Source organism: Caretta caretta, chromosome 8, assembly GCF_965140235.1.
Source record: "Caretta caretta isolate rCarCar2 chromosome 8, rCarCar1.hap1, whole genome shotgun sequence".
In the NCBI taxonomy this organism is placed as follows: Eukaryota; Metazoa; Chordata; order Testudines; family Cheloniidae; genus Caretta; species Caretta caretta.
In genome coordinates this window covers 106,056,581-106,070,480 of record NC_134213.1, presented here as the reverse complement: position 1 = coordinate 106,070,480, position 13,900 = coordinate 106,056,581, and the positions used below count along the sequence as shown (strand labels likewise).

General features: G+C 61.7%; 1 protein-coding gene across 1 annotated transcript; it reads left to right on the top strand.

Moving 5' to 3' along the window:
• The first annotated feature begins 55 nt into the window (after window positions 1-55).
• On the top strand, window positions 56-12,624 carry UROD (uroporphyrinogen decarboxylase). The gene is made up of 10 exons (XM_048860382.2): window positions 56-203; window positions 4,549-4,661; window positions 4,959-5,038; window positions 7,866-7,928; window positions 8,036-8,233; window positions 8,690-8,851; window positions 9,219-9,356; window positions 11,111-11,211; window positions 11,860-11,926; window positions 12,312-12,624. The coding sequence occupies exons 1-10, from the start codon at window positions 181-183 to the stop codon at window positions 12,474-12,476; spliced, it is 1,110 nt and encodes a 369-aa protein (XP_048716339.1). The 5' UTR covers window positions 56-180; the 3' UTR covers window positions 12,477-12,624.
• Window positions 12,625-13,900: the final 1,276 nt, after the last annotated feature.

The window sequence follows — 13,900 nt, the reverse complement described above, 5'->3', positions numbered from 1 at the left end:
GGGGCACCCCTCCGCCGGCGGCGGGGTCTTTCAGGCAGCCCGCGGGGCAGCCACGGCTCCCCCCCGCCCCCGCTGTGGGCGCGGCCTGAGCAAGATGGCGGCGCCCGCGGGCCCCTCGCGGGGGCGTGACGCCGCGCTGGGGGGAGGGGGCAGCGGAGCCCGGGCGGCGGGAGCAGGAGGATGGAGGGGAGCAGCCCGCTCCGGTGAGTCGCGGCGCCGGGGTCAGGGGTCCCCCGGGGCTGGTGCCGCCGCACGCGGGGGCCCGTCACGCCCGGCCCGGGTCTGGGAGAGCGCGACTGGCTCCGCGCGGGGGGGGGGGAACTACCGGCCCCGCTAAACGCCCCCCCCACCCGGTCAGCGCCCCCGGGGCCTGGGCCGGGCCCGTCCGGCGGAAACCGCGGCGAGCGGCCGCTCCGCCCCGCCGGGTTCGCTCCTGGGCCCGCCCGGGCCCGGCTCCGCCCGCTGTTCCTTGGCCCGGGGGTAGCGGCTCCCTCGCTGCTTCCGGAAGCTGGTCGCCAAGCGGGTCCCCCCCCCTCTCCGGTGCCCCCCCCTCTCCGGTGCCCCCCCCCGGGAACGCCCCCCCCCCCCGCTGGCATGGCGCGGGGTCAGTGTCGCTCGGGGGCCGGTTTCTTCCCAGCCCTGAGCGGCGCCGGCTGCCTTGGGGGAGGCTGTCGGGCAGACACCGCCGCCCCCCCCCCCGTCCTCTCAGCTGTCGCCTCACGACGGGCGTTAATTTAACGAACACGCCACGACAGCGAGGCTGTAAACGCTGCCCTTTCTGTCTTGTCTACGGTACAGCCCTATGTGAGCGTGAAAATCCCGCCCCCGGGGACCGTGACACGGGCGTAATTCCCTGCTGTCTGCAGCCCCAGGTCGGCGGGAGAGCTGCTCCGCCACTATAGCTACCGCCTCTCCTGGAGGTGGATTCGCGACACCGGCAGGCGAGCTCTCTCCGGCCGGCTTAGAGCGTCTTCATTACATCGCCACGGGGGCGCGGCTGTGCTCCTGCGATGGTTTAGGTGTAGGCTTGCCCTAAGCGAGGACGATCATTGGGGACCTTATTGAAACTTTAAAGGACCAGCCCTTTAAAGTGTTTCCTTAAGCCTGTGGTTGCAACTAACACTTGATCAGTATTAATGAAAGACTAGAGAACAGAGCTGTCTGAAGGATGGAAGTTCTGGTCTGAGAAGAATTGTGAGATTTGGTCAGAAGGAAAATAAATTCCAGAAGAAAATAATTATTTTGGTTGATAAATGTTACGTGTTGCAATACACAATACATGATCGACATTTCTGCCGTGGCCGACACCGGGGGAATTGCTTTCCGTTTTTTCCTGAAGTAAAATTCTGGTAAAATTGCCCGATTTCTGCAAAGTGTTTTGATTTTGACAGTGCTGTATCTTCCCGTGGAATATGGTTCCATTCAAGTTCCTTTGGCTTTACTAGAGAATCTCTCTCTCGCTTTTGGATTTGCCGGCACTCTCTGTCAGCGCCATTAGCCATAGTTTCCCCTGCTTGTGCAGACCTTTCACACCACCGTAGAGAGAGGAGAAAAATCACCTAGACTGAAGAAAGTTATTGGCAGCGGGAACTCGGAGACAGGTGCAGTAGCTGTAGTTACACAACTCAGCATTAACTAGGTTGTAAATTGGCAGTTACACTTGCAAAGTTACTCTGCATACTCTGGTCGCACTTAGCACAATGGAGTCCTGATCCTGACTGCAGCCGCTAGGTGGCTAGGAGACTCTGCCTGGATGAACTGAGGCTTCCACCATCAGTTGTAGGTTTAGGGAGTCAAGTTTCTTGGTCTGGACTTTGCCCAGCCAGCCAGCTGTGCCCTATAAGTCACGGATGTATTTTTTCAAAAATATACTGTATAAAACTGAAGCCAGTGCAGAAACCCAGATTCCCCAGGAGCACCGACAGAACTTTAACTGCAAGACTGTGATGCAGGTCTGCCCCCCCGTGCTGCTGCATGGGCTGGGTTTGCGAGATCCTATCTTCGCTCCGTGTGCAACCCAGTCAGGGGGCCTAGTTTCCACATGGCTGGCCCCTGCCTTGCTTCTAGCATAGTTCATATGGAGTGTGGTTGGGTCCGGTAGCTGTAGCAAAAAGGGGCCTTCAGCCCATGTGATGAGACACCAAGCCAAGGTCTGCCCCTTCTGCCAGTCTCTGCTAGTTGGCCAGGTGACAACAGAAAATGCTTCCCTTCCGTTCCCCTGACTGTAGGGGATTACAGCCCTACTGTCCTAGGCCTAAACTCCTCCCAGGCCTGCACAGCTGAGATACAGCCTTACCGCCAGCTGAGTGGGAGTTAAGTCCACATCAGAGACGCCCCTCGGTGGAGCCCACCGTCCCCAGAATCTCCCCAGAGCAGCTGCTGCCTCTGATAACTTAATCAGCGCTGTCTCTTTGTGGTGCTCCCTAACCGCACATTGTCTGTGCAAGTGATGGATGGGCAGGCGGAGCCGGGAGAACAGGAAGGTGGCCTCAGCAGCCCCGCTCCCACCTCCTGCTGGCTTTGTCCTGCACAGCGTGCAGCTAGAACAGAACGGGGCAGTGATGGCAAATGTGACCGCACTCTCAGTCAGTTAAAACGTTTCATCCGGGATTATCTGTTACCACCCCCAAGAGCAGCTTAATGCCTCTAGAGAAGGCAGCAGATTCCTACCGCAGCCACCAGCCCTTGGGGCTCTTTAATGGATCAAAGGGAAGCCACACAGAGTTCTCCTTCTGGCCTGGGAGGAAAACCAGCTACAGCAGCCTATGGGGAGGGAGCTATGCTGTGACCAACGTCCTTCAACTGAATCCTGGCAGGCTCTGTGGGGCACTTATAGGCCATGTGTAGGGCAGTGACCCTGGTGTTTTGGGCACCTTTCCCCAGTCAGTGAGATGTGAGGAGTGTCGGGGCCCGTGCGAGATAGTGCAGAGCGTCCCTGCCTGCTTCTGCAGTCACTGTGTGGTTGGGACGTCCTGGCTTTGCCGCAGGTATCGCAGGGAGCCATGAGGGTGAGACACGGGACTGGAACCCAGGAGATCCAGGCAGGTCTCCATCGTTCTGCGCCCACTTCCTCCTCGTACCAGTAACGGGATGCTCCTTGCTGGATATTTGTAGAGCACTTGGAGATCTGGGGCTGGTAGGGAGTGGGATTCTAGGGGGTGAGAGGCAGGGACTGTGAAGTCCCAGCCCGTTGTCGTGCATGAGTAGACAAGCCAGATCCTACATCACTTGGGATACTACACCACTGACCTTCCCGGCCTGGGGAATGCCCAGTTCCCTTCCCTGCCGCACCGCTCCCCTTAACGTGTTGGAGGGTGTTAACCTCCTCTCTGCTGTCATCCCAGCCATTAGCCAATGGGGAGGGACTAGCCCGAACCCTGGAGCGCAGAGAGCTCCCCTCCCTCAAGGAAGCAGTTGTCCCAGCGAGGTGCTGCTGCCTAGCCCCTGGCAGCCTGGAGAAGCAGGACCAGCAGCCGGCTCTGGGCCAGCAGCCAGGGCTGACAGAGGAGGGCTCTGACTCTCCTGTGGATCAGGGACTCTGTCTCTCTCCTCCGGAGCTTGGGCTTGCATGAGCAGGGAGCAGACAGGAAACCTTCCCTGGGTGCAGAGTGGCCTGTGTCAGCCTCCTCCTGGCTGTGGGAGTGTGGGCAAGGGGCTGACAGCCCCCTGGAAAGGAAGAGCCGGGCTGGGGGCTGCACACAAACCCACCAGGGGAGTAATGCAGTGTGAGGAGGGGGTCTGCAGGGGCTGTCACCAGAGCAGCAGAATGAGGAGGTGCAGGGACCCTGCCCTGCATCACCCCAGGCAGGGCTGTTGGCAAGTTATACTTGGCATCTGCATGTTCCCAAAGCGCTGAGTAAATGTCTGCTGCCCCCCAGGCGGAAGGCAAGTGCGGGCTGGGGGACCGCTTGCCGGGCTGGCCTCAGCTTCTCTAATCTCCACCCAGAAAGAGGAATGATGGGACAATGACAAGGCAACAGGCTTGTTCCTCACCTAGGCTGCGGGGCCTCCAGCAGGTCCTTCCTCTGCCGGGGGGGTGCGACCACAGGCCCGGCTCACCCCCTCCCAACCTCCTGCTGCAGCTCCAGGGAAGCGCCCTGCCAGGCTCCCTCCTGGGCCCAGGTCCCTCCTTTATAAGCACCAGCTGGGACTCAGCCCCAATCGCAGCTGCTGTTCAGCTCGGTCTGCTCGTTCCCAGCACCTGCCTACTGGGCTACTCCCTGAGCCTTAAAAGGGCAGACCGCCTTGTTACAGCAAATATCAGCCCCATTTTACTGGTGGGGAAACTGAGGCACGGAGGCAGAGGTGGGCAAACGCACCAGTTCCCAGCCCCGATGTAGAGCATGGTCCCATGCAGCTAACGCCTCAGACTCCAGTGTGTTGGAGGGTCAGCTCCTGTGATTTCCCTTTGCCCTAGGGGTGGGAGTAGCCAGGCTCTGCAGCTCTCTGTGGGGGAGCGGTCTCCTGACCCCACCCTGCTCCTAGGGGATTGGTCTCGGTGATGCTGGGTCTGCTGACTGCCTGCCCCCACTCCCCCCCTTGCTTTAGGCCCCAAGACTTCCCTGCGTTGAAGAATGACACGTTCCTTCGAGCGGCGAGAGGGGAAGAGACGGAGTACACCCCAGTCTGGTGCATGAGGCAGGCTGGCCGATACCTCCCAGGTGAGTGGCCAAGGCACAGGGTCCAGGAAGGTCGGGCCAGCACTCCGGGCAGGGCCCTTCTCCTACTTGGAGCAGGGGTGCCTGTCCCCGTTCCCCCTTGCTGGCTGGCACTAGCTGAGTTGGGGATCGCTCCAGGAGCAGGGTGGCAGATGGAGCCAGAGGCTCAGCTTAGAGTACTGGGCAGAGGCCAGGGTAGCTGAGGGTGCTGCTGGGACCTCTGTGCCATTTTCCCCTTTGCCTTTCTGGCGTGGTGGGGCTCAGGGCCCCCAGGGCCTCACGCAGCTGATCTGCTTGCAGAGTTCCGGGAGACCCGAGCTGCTCAGGACTTCTTCGCCACCTGCCGAAGCCCGAAGATGTGCTGCGAACTGACCCTGCAGGTGAGCGGCTGCTCAGCGCCTAAGCTGATGTTCTCCCCAGGAAGGGCTTTTCTTCACTGCTGCAGAAGCCCTGCGAGCTCCCCCAGGAGTCTGTCACAGCACCGATTGGGTGCCCCCCTCAGCCCACCAGAGGGAGACGCTGTCGTCCTGCCCAGGGTCGTCCTACTCACCCCGGGCTGAGACGTGTGACAGCTTGGGGAGGCTAAGCACCAGACCCGCACCCTCCTGCCAGGCTGCAGACCTGGTTTCCCTGATGGAGAGCCCATGTGCGCCCTTCCTTAGCCTGGTTTCAGAGTAACAGCCGTGTTAGTCTGTATTCGCAAAAAGAAAAGGAGGACTTGTGGCACCTTAGAGACTAACCAATTTATTTGAGCATAAGCTTTCCTGAGCAAAGTGAGCTGTAGCTCACGAAAGCTTATGCTCAAATAAATTTGTTAGTCTCTAAGGTGCCACAAGTCCTCCTCTTCTTCCTTAGCCTGTGAATTTGTCAGGGCCGGGGCCAGGCCCAGGCTGACAGCAACCTGGGGCCTGCTGGACGGCGCAAGAAGATCTGGACAACCTTGAAAACGAGTAATTGAAACAGGGTACAATTTAACAGTGCAAAGTGCAAGGTCAGGAACTTAGCGACTGACAAGGAGAATTTTTGCTATAAGCTGGGGATGTATCAGCTGGAAGTGACAGGAGAAGACAGACCTGGGTGTATTGGTCTGTGACCGGGGTCCTAGCAGGGGCCAGCTGTGATCACTCAATTAGGGTGAACTGCAAAGAATGGGGCAGACAATCCCCATAAAGCTGGTGGATATTCCAATACTTAGATTCACCAAGGCAGCATAAAACAGCTTCTTTATTACCTCACTGGTTACTCAGAAGTCCAAACAACACAGTTCCCTCAAAGTGATCCAGCCTCAGGCCTCCATCCAGGTACCCATGTCAAATATGATGAAGATTTCTGTAAATCTTATTTCATCGTATATAAAAGAAAAGGTTCTCCCAATCCCCAAGGATCGGACACCTCACCGCCCAGGTTATTGAATGTTCCAGATCTTACCCAGATACAGGCTACAGCCAAGTCTTATTGACTAAACTAAAATGTATTAAAAAGCAGAAGAGAGATGGTAAGGTTAAAAGACGGTAAGGTTAAAAGATCAATAGACAGACAGACATGAGTTCAATTCACTTAGGTGCAGCTTCATAGCAGAGATGGCGAGCTTCGTATTGCAGAGAGTTCTTTCAGAAATAGTTCATAGGTCATAGTCCGATGCCCAACTATCATATTCAGGGGGTACCAGCATAACTGGGACCTCAGGCTTGCGACTCAAACTTCCCCCAATGAAGCCTAAGCAGATCTGAGATGACAGAATCAGGACCCAAGGATCTTTTATACAATTTCATGTCCTCTTTGACAAGCTGGGGTTGCTCAGGGAACAAAAGGTCATTAGGATGATTTTGGAGGAGGTCCATCACTGGTACTTAGCTATAGAATGAACATAAGGCCATTTGCTTGTTCCTCCAGCATTCACAGTGTATTTCAAAGATGAATACCGAGATATCCCGTGTTTACAATTCATTTAAATGCTAGGATCTTCTTTGGACCTCTGACTTATCAGAATACAGCATAGGCAAGGACTGTGGATTACATTGTGGACCCTACTCATAAGTATGTAAATACACAAAAACAAAAACATTGTCTCCCCACATGTCCTTTGAGGGTTATTTATTTTGCAGGCTGTTTAACCCTTTCTAGCCATGGTCATTCACAGGAGGACTATGAGCCACCAATGTGATGTGGTCGTGAAAAGGCTGATGCAGTGCTGGGGTGCATCTGACAAGGTGTTTCCAGTAGAGACAGGGCAGTGTTATTCCCATTGAACCAGGCACAGGTGAGACCTCACCTGGCATACTGGGTGCAGATCTGGTGTCCCACGTGTAAGAAAGATGAATTCAAACTGGAACAGGTGCAGAGCAGGGCTACTAGGATGATCCGAGGAATGGAAAAACCTACCTTGAGAGGAGACGCCAAGAGCTTGGCTTATTTAACCCAACCAAACGCAGGCTGAGGGGAGATATGACTGCTCTCGATAAATACATCAGAGGGACAAACACCAGGGAGGGAGAGGAGTTATTTAAGATAAGCGCCAGTGTGGACACAAGAACCAATGGCTATAAACTGGCCATCAACAAGTTTAGACTTGAAATGAGATGAAGGTTTCTAACCAGCAGAGGAGTGAAGTTCTGGAGCAGCCTCCCCAGGGGAGCAGTGGGGACACAAAACCTCACTGGCTTCAAGACGGAGCTGGAGAAGTGTATGGAGGGGATGGTGTGGTGGGACTGCCTACGACGGCATGTCGCTGATCTGCGACTGCTAGCAGCAAATATCTCCAGTGGCTGGAGATGGGACACTAGATGGGAAGGGCTCTGTGTTACTACAGAGAATTCTTTCCCAGGTGTCTGGCTGCTGGGTCTTGTCCATATGCTCAGGGTCCAACTGATCACCATGTTTGGGGTCAGGAAGGAATTTTCCCCCGGGTCAGATTGGCAGAGACCTTGGGGGTTTTTTGCCTTCCTCTGCAGCCTGGGGCATGGGTCACTTGCAGGTTTAAACCTGTGTTAGTGGTGGATTCTCTGTAACTTGAGGTCTTTAAACCCTGATTTGAGGACGTCCGTGATGCAGCCAGGGATCAGGGTCTGTTACAGGGGCAGGTGGGTGAGGTTCTGTAGCCTGCGATCTGCAGCAGGTCAGACGAGAGGGTCACGATGGTCCCATCTGGCCATAAGGCCGCTGAGCTCCATGTGTGTCCGGCGCTGACTCTGACTCTGTTCCCTGCAGCCGTTGAGGCGATTTCCTCTGGATGCTGCCATCATCTTCTCTGACATCTTGGTGGTGCCCCAGGTAAGGGAGGCAAAGGTCTGCATTGCTGCCCCCGGGTTGGGGGGCTGGATCCCCTTGGGGGCTGGTGGGCACCCGCTCCTTCACCTGTCCCGTGTTCGTCCCCCAAGGCGCTGGGCATGGAGGTGGTGATGGTGCCCGGCAAAGGGCCCACTTTCCCAGAGCCCCTCATGGAGGTGGAGGACCTGCTGAAGCTGCGGCAGAAGGTGGACGTGTCGGAGGAGCTGGGCTACGTCTTCCAGGCCATCACGCTGACCCGGCACAGCCTGGAGGGCAAAGTGCCCCTGATTGGCTTCTCCGGGGCACCGGTAAGAACCGCCCCACCCCGGCTCTGGGAAGCCAGGCACGCAGTCCCACTGGGCTCAGGCTGCCTCGCTCGCAGCCCCTGCGGGGGGGTCGCGCTGTGTTCTCTGGAGGATGCTCCCAGGGCTGCAGCTACTGATCAGCCTGCCTGGGCGGCCGGGAGCACAAGGGGACGCTGGACTGGAAATGACCCTGCCTTTAGCGCGGAGGGTGTTGGCTCAGAGGCAGATCCAGCCGGTACGCCCCTTTCTGCACTGTCCTCCGGGACGGGAGTGAGGGCGTGTGCATTCCAGCCTAGCCCCATGCTTCCTCCATCTCAGGCCAGCCCTCGGGCGAGGGGCGACTGGCTGTCCTGGTGAGGGAGAGGCCCAGCCAGGCCCCCGGCGGGGTGTTTGGGGGCAGGGCAGGACCCACTCTCTTGCTCACTCTTCGTGCCCTGCCGACTCTCCTTCCTTGCCCAGTGGACCCTCATGTCCTACATGATCGAAGGCGGCGGCTCCAACACCATGGCCAAGGCCAAGCGCTGGCTGTACCGGCATCCCGAGGCCAGCCACCGCCTGCTGCAGCTGCTGCGGGATGTCATCGTGGAGTACCTGGTGGGCCAGGTGGCAGCCGGCGCTCAGGTGCGCCTTGTTCGGGGGGGGGCTCATGGGAACAGTGCAGTGGGTGGGGCGGGGAGAGCTTGGCCCCTCAAGGGGTCCCTCGGGCAGCCTCGTGGAACGAGACCTGCCAACGGGGTGTCACCGGGGGAGCCTGGCAGTGGGTTACTGAGGTTCACGGCACTGTGGGGGGCAGAGCCCTGTGGCACTCCTCACCTGGAAATGCACAGCCGTGGGGTGGGGGGTCTTACTGCTGTGTATCCACTAGGGGTTTAGACCAGTGGAGTTGGGCGGGGAGGGGCCCCTTCTGGACTGGGAGATGGGGGCCCGTTCTGGACTGGGAGCGCTGGGAGCCGGGGGCTCTAACCTGATGTCCCTTTGGCTCCGGAAGGCGCTTCAGCTGTTTGAGTCCCATGCCGGGCACCTGGGCCCCGAGCAGTTCCGGGAGTTTGCCCTGCCCTACATCCGGGACATTGCCAAGCGTGTGAAGAACAAGCTGCAGGCGGAAGCGCTGTCCCCGGTGCCAATGGTAAGGAGGGCGCTGAGCCTGGCTGGGCACTGCCACTGAGGGGGTTTCAGAGTCGCTGCTCTGGGGCCAACCTCGCCCCCAGCTGCCCCAGCCTGCAGCAGGGCTGGGGCCCGAGGCAAGTGGGAGGGGCTTCCCTTTGGCCCCGCCCCTTGATGGGGGAGAGCCAGCCAGAGCTCTGCTCCCTGAGTGCCCTCCGCCAGGTGGGTCCCTGGAGCAGGTTCCCCAGTGACGACAGGTCTAGGCACAGGGAGAGCTCCCAGCCCGGGAGGCTCCTCATTGGTGTGGGGGGTGGTGGGGAGGGCATCGGGGCTGCTGCTGCTTTTCCACCCCAGAGAGGGGTCTGGGTGGAGGAGGGCTGGGACTGCCCGACCCCGGAGCGCTGGGACTCTCCAGTCCCATCTCGGCCGGCGGCTGGTGCTGCAGGCTGCGCAGGAAGGGGTTAAACCCAGACTCCCCCATGCGCCCAGTGGGGCAGCAGCAGGTGGGTGAGGGGCCTGAGCCCAGCAGCCAGGTCTTCTTGCTGCCCTGCTGCAGACAGGCCGTGCCCTCCGCCAGGCAGCCCTCCGCCAGGCAGCCCTCCGCCAAAGCACCGTGCCAAGGTAGCCAGTGCCCAGCCCACTACTGAGGTGGAGCTGCCATGGGGCTGCAGGGCACCCAGGCCGCAGGGGCAGAGCCGGCGAGAGGGGGAGGAATGGACACAGCCCGGCCCCTTGGCAAGGCAAGCGCCCGGCCTCCTGCGCTTCCTGGAGCCCTGCAGGTGCCCCACTGCGGCGCTGGGCGTGAGCCGAGCCCTGCCCAGCCCATCTGGCTGAGATCCAGCCACCCGCGTGCCAGCCAGCGCCTCCCCAGCCCCAAGGGGAAGTGGCCCACCTGCCCGCCGCTCTGATGGACTCCCAGGCCCTGTGGGGCAGTGTGCTGGGGAGACGCCTCACGGCCCGACAGCTTCCCGCAGCCCCCCTCGCTGCTGAGAGTGTCAGGGGTGTGGCCCCCGTGTGTGAGGGCAGGTGCCTGCGAGGATCCTGATGCCCAGTAGGCTCAGGGAGTAGGGAGGGGAAAGGCCACGAGGGCTCCACCGTTGCCCGCAAAGTCCTTCCCAGGAGGGAGCAGGCTGTGGCTGGGAGAAGCCGGCTGGACTGGAGAGCAGGAACCTGGGCCAGGGAGAGCAGCAGTCTGCCCCGGCCTGCGGGAGCTGGCCCTGGGAAAGGGGGAGCGTTTACATCCCAGCAGGGGCACCCCTCTGAGCAGGCCAGCAGGACAGTGCGTGTGCCCGGGGCTCTGGACACCACCCTGCCCCCAGGTGACAATCAGTGCATCACGTGCCCTGTTCGCTAGCCCCACAGCCACCCCGCTCCTGGAAAGGTGCCCCAGGACATCAGCACCAGTGCAAAGGCCCCAGCCTGACGGCACGCGCCGGAGGAAGCAGCTGCGGCGGCCAAAGGCAGAGGGCTGAGCTGGCGTGAGCCGACCAGCCAGAGGGGATGCCCTGGAGACGGCACTGGCTGGCTCCGTGGACCAGGCTGTTTCTCTGGGGTGCCTCAGTTTCCCCAGGGGAATGGCAGCACCGCTCCCCCCGAGGGCTGTGGTGAATGTGTAGAAGGGACTCCGGGTCACAGGCCCCAGGACGGCGTAGGGCAGGGGAGCTCCCGCTCTGCCACGGCCGCTGGAGGGCAGAGGCTGACGCCGCGTCCCATTGCACACGGCTCGGGGCAGAGCCAGGCAGCTGAGCCCTTCCCCCGCGTCTCTCCCCCTCGCAGATCGTCTTCGCCAAGGACGCGCACTACGCGCTGGAGGAGCTGGTCCAGGCTGGCTACGAGGTGATCGGCCTGGATTGGACCATCCAGCCCCAGGCGGCTCGGTAAGAGATCTGCCCGCTGGGCGACAGCCAGGCCTGGAGCCGGCAGCGGGCTGGGAGCCGGAGGGCAGCTCCTTGCCCCCGGGGCCAGGTAGCATCTGCGGCCCTCGGTCCTGCAGCCCAGCTGCCCTGGGCATGATGCCAAGGCCCTAGGGACACCCCCGGGGGCTGGGACACCGTCCGCTCCGAGGCGACCCTGGCTCTGCCATCGCCTGGCTCCACTGGCCTGCCCACCCCAGGATGCTTGGCCCCTCCCTTCGCCGGCACACGCAGGGCCCAGAGGTGCCCGTGGCCCTGTCTCAGGGGAGCTGGGCTGGAGCAGGCTGCGCTGTCGCTGTGCAGGGAGAGGAGAGGCATTTCCATCCAGGGGCTGCGTCCCAGCCGCCCCCGAGCTCCCGGGGGCTTCGCTGCTGGGGGCCAGCCCCTGAGAAGGGCCTGTGCCAAGCAGGTCAGCTAGCTGGAGGGGCGGTGTTGTACCAGCCCTGGTCGCTAGGGACCCGATCTGTGAGCCCCGCCACCAGGGAAATAGCTGGTGCTTTGGAAGACCTGTGGCCCAGCAGGGACCGGACCCCTCCGGGGCTGGGGCGGGCAGGGAAGTGGCGCCATCTCTGAGCCAGGTGCAGTGACTTACCCGCTTCCTTTCTGTTCCAGAGAGCGGACGGGTCACCGCGTTACCCTCCAAGGGAACCTGGATCCCTGCGCCCTGTACGCACCCAAGGTAAGGGGGAGGCCGGCCAGGAGCTGGCAACCCTGGGTTCTAATCCCAGCACCGACACCACCTCCCTTTGGGGCAAAGCACGTTCTCTTCCTCAGTTTCCCCAGATGCACAATGGAGCCAGTGCCCAACTCCCAGGCACTTGGGGAAGGGGAGTGAGAGCCAAGTGCTTGGGAGAGTCACCCGGGCTTCCGGGGCTGAGCCCAACAGAAGGGGGAGCCTCGGCCCAGGTGTCTGGCACGGGAAGGCAGCTGGATTCGATCACCCCACCCCAGGGCCCCAGCTCCGGTGCAGAGTAACAGGCCTTGGTGAGGGGACCGGGGCCCCAGGCTGCTGGTGGGTGAGCACCCTGGGCACCGGGCTCACGGTGGGTATCCTGGGTTGGCAGGAGAAGATCGGGGAGCTGGTGAAGAGGATGCTGGAGGGGTTCGGGACCCAGCGCTACATCGCCAACCTGGGCCACGGCCTGTACCCCGACATGAGCCCCGAGCACGTGGGCGCGTTCGTGGAAGCTGTGCACACGCACTCCCGCCACCTCAGCACGCCCGACTGAGCCCGCCCGGGCCCCTGCCGGCGAGAGGACTGCACGGCGCCGGCCCAGCGAGCAGCAGAGCAGGGGCGCGGCTGGCGGCTCCGCTGTCTGGGCATGGGGGTCTCAGCCGGGCTGGCCTGGGCACTGAATTAAAGCTCCTTGTTTCCCAGCACAGTCTGGTGTGGGGGGGGCCTGGCCGGGGGCCGCCACCTGACGCGCCAGCCAGCCTCAGCCGGAGCGGTGCCCCCTCGCACTCAGGCTGAAGCTGGTGCACTGGGCTCGCATCACCATGCCAAATTCCCAACGCGCCCGCCCTGCTTCCTGGGGGAGGAGTCCGGCAGCAGCCGGGGGGAGGCTGCCCCAGCCGGTAGGGCACTGCCTGGGCCAGGGAGACCCGGAGCTACATGCCTGCTCCCCGCTGGTGGGACCTGTGTCCACCTGTGATGTTAACCCTGCCCGGCACGGGAGCCCAGCCCCCCGGCACAGATGATCCACGTGGCAGCTCTGCGGAGCCTGGCACAGGCAGCCAGGGCAGCGGCACAGCCGGTCCCATCGCCCCGGGCCGGCTGTGGGAGATGGGAGCCGCCTGGGGAGCCAGGATGCTGCTACGTGGCTCTGCCAGGGGAACCCCCCTCCCGCCCGAGGGGGAAGGGCCTTTCCTGGCTCTCTGATCCGGGGCTAGCCAGGGCTCCCACTGCGCTGATGGGGTCACATGGCCTGATGCCGCCTGGGAAATGTGTCTGGCTTGGGCCCAGAGGGGTCCCAGCCCCCCCTCCAGCCCCTGACCTCGGGGCTATGGGTTTCGCTAGTCCTACCCCAGCCTACCCCCGGAGTAGCAGGGTTCTCCAGCGCAGTTAGGTGCTCTAGCCAAGGCCAGGAGCCGCTCTGACCCCCCCGCCCCACCCCCAGACTGTCCCCAGCAGCCCACAGCCCTTCCCTTGGGCTACACCCGCCTCTCTTGGGGTTTCCAGTCGGGGCCCGTGACCAATAGGGCTGCCTCTGCCAACATGCTCAGCCTGGCCTCCTGGGGCACCTTTCCTGAGGCTTCCCGTCTGGCACAGCCTCCCCTGGGGCCCTGCCACAGCTCTCCCTTGTCTCTGAAGCCCTTAGCTCATTCCCTAAACCCAGCTCAGGGGAGGCTGAGCCCCTGGTGCCTTGGCCCCCCCCAGCATAATCCCCTCCCCAAGGTGCCCGTCTCCCCCCAGCGACACTCGGCCAGTTCTGCGCTCGCTCCCCAAGGTGCCTGGCCTGAAGGCGGGGCCCGAGCTCTGCTCCCCGCCACATACAGCTGCAGTGCTTGGGGGAACCGCCAGGCTCAGCTGTCCGCGGGGGCCGAGTGCAGAGCGCACCCCCAAGAGCGGGAGGGGTCTAGCTGCCGCACGGCCCCAGAGTCGTCTGGTTCTGAGGCCCACAGGTCAGGGCACACTTCGACAGTGCCCAGAAAC

Excerpts from the sequence above, each read along its gene's own strand:
- UROD (XM_048860382.2), top strand. The coding sequence starts at position 181 with ATGGAGGGGAGCAGCCCGCTCCG. Across the intron at positions 4,662-4,958 it reads GGCTGGCCGATACCTCCCAG|AGTTCCGGGAGACCCGAGCT; the intron begins GTGAGTGGCCAA and ends ATCTGCTTGCAG. Across the intron at positions 8,234-8,689 it reads TTGGCTTCTCCGGGGCACCG|TGGACCCTCATGTCCTACAT; the intron begins GTAAGAACCGCC and ends TTCCTTGCCCAG.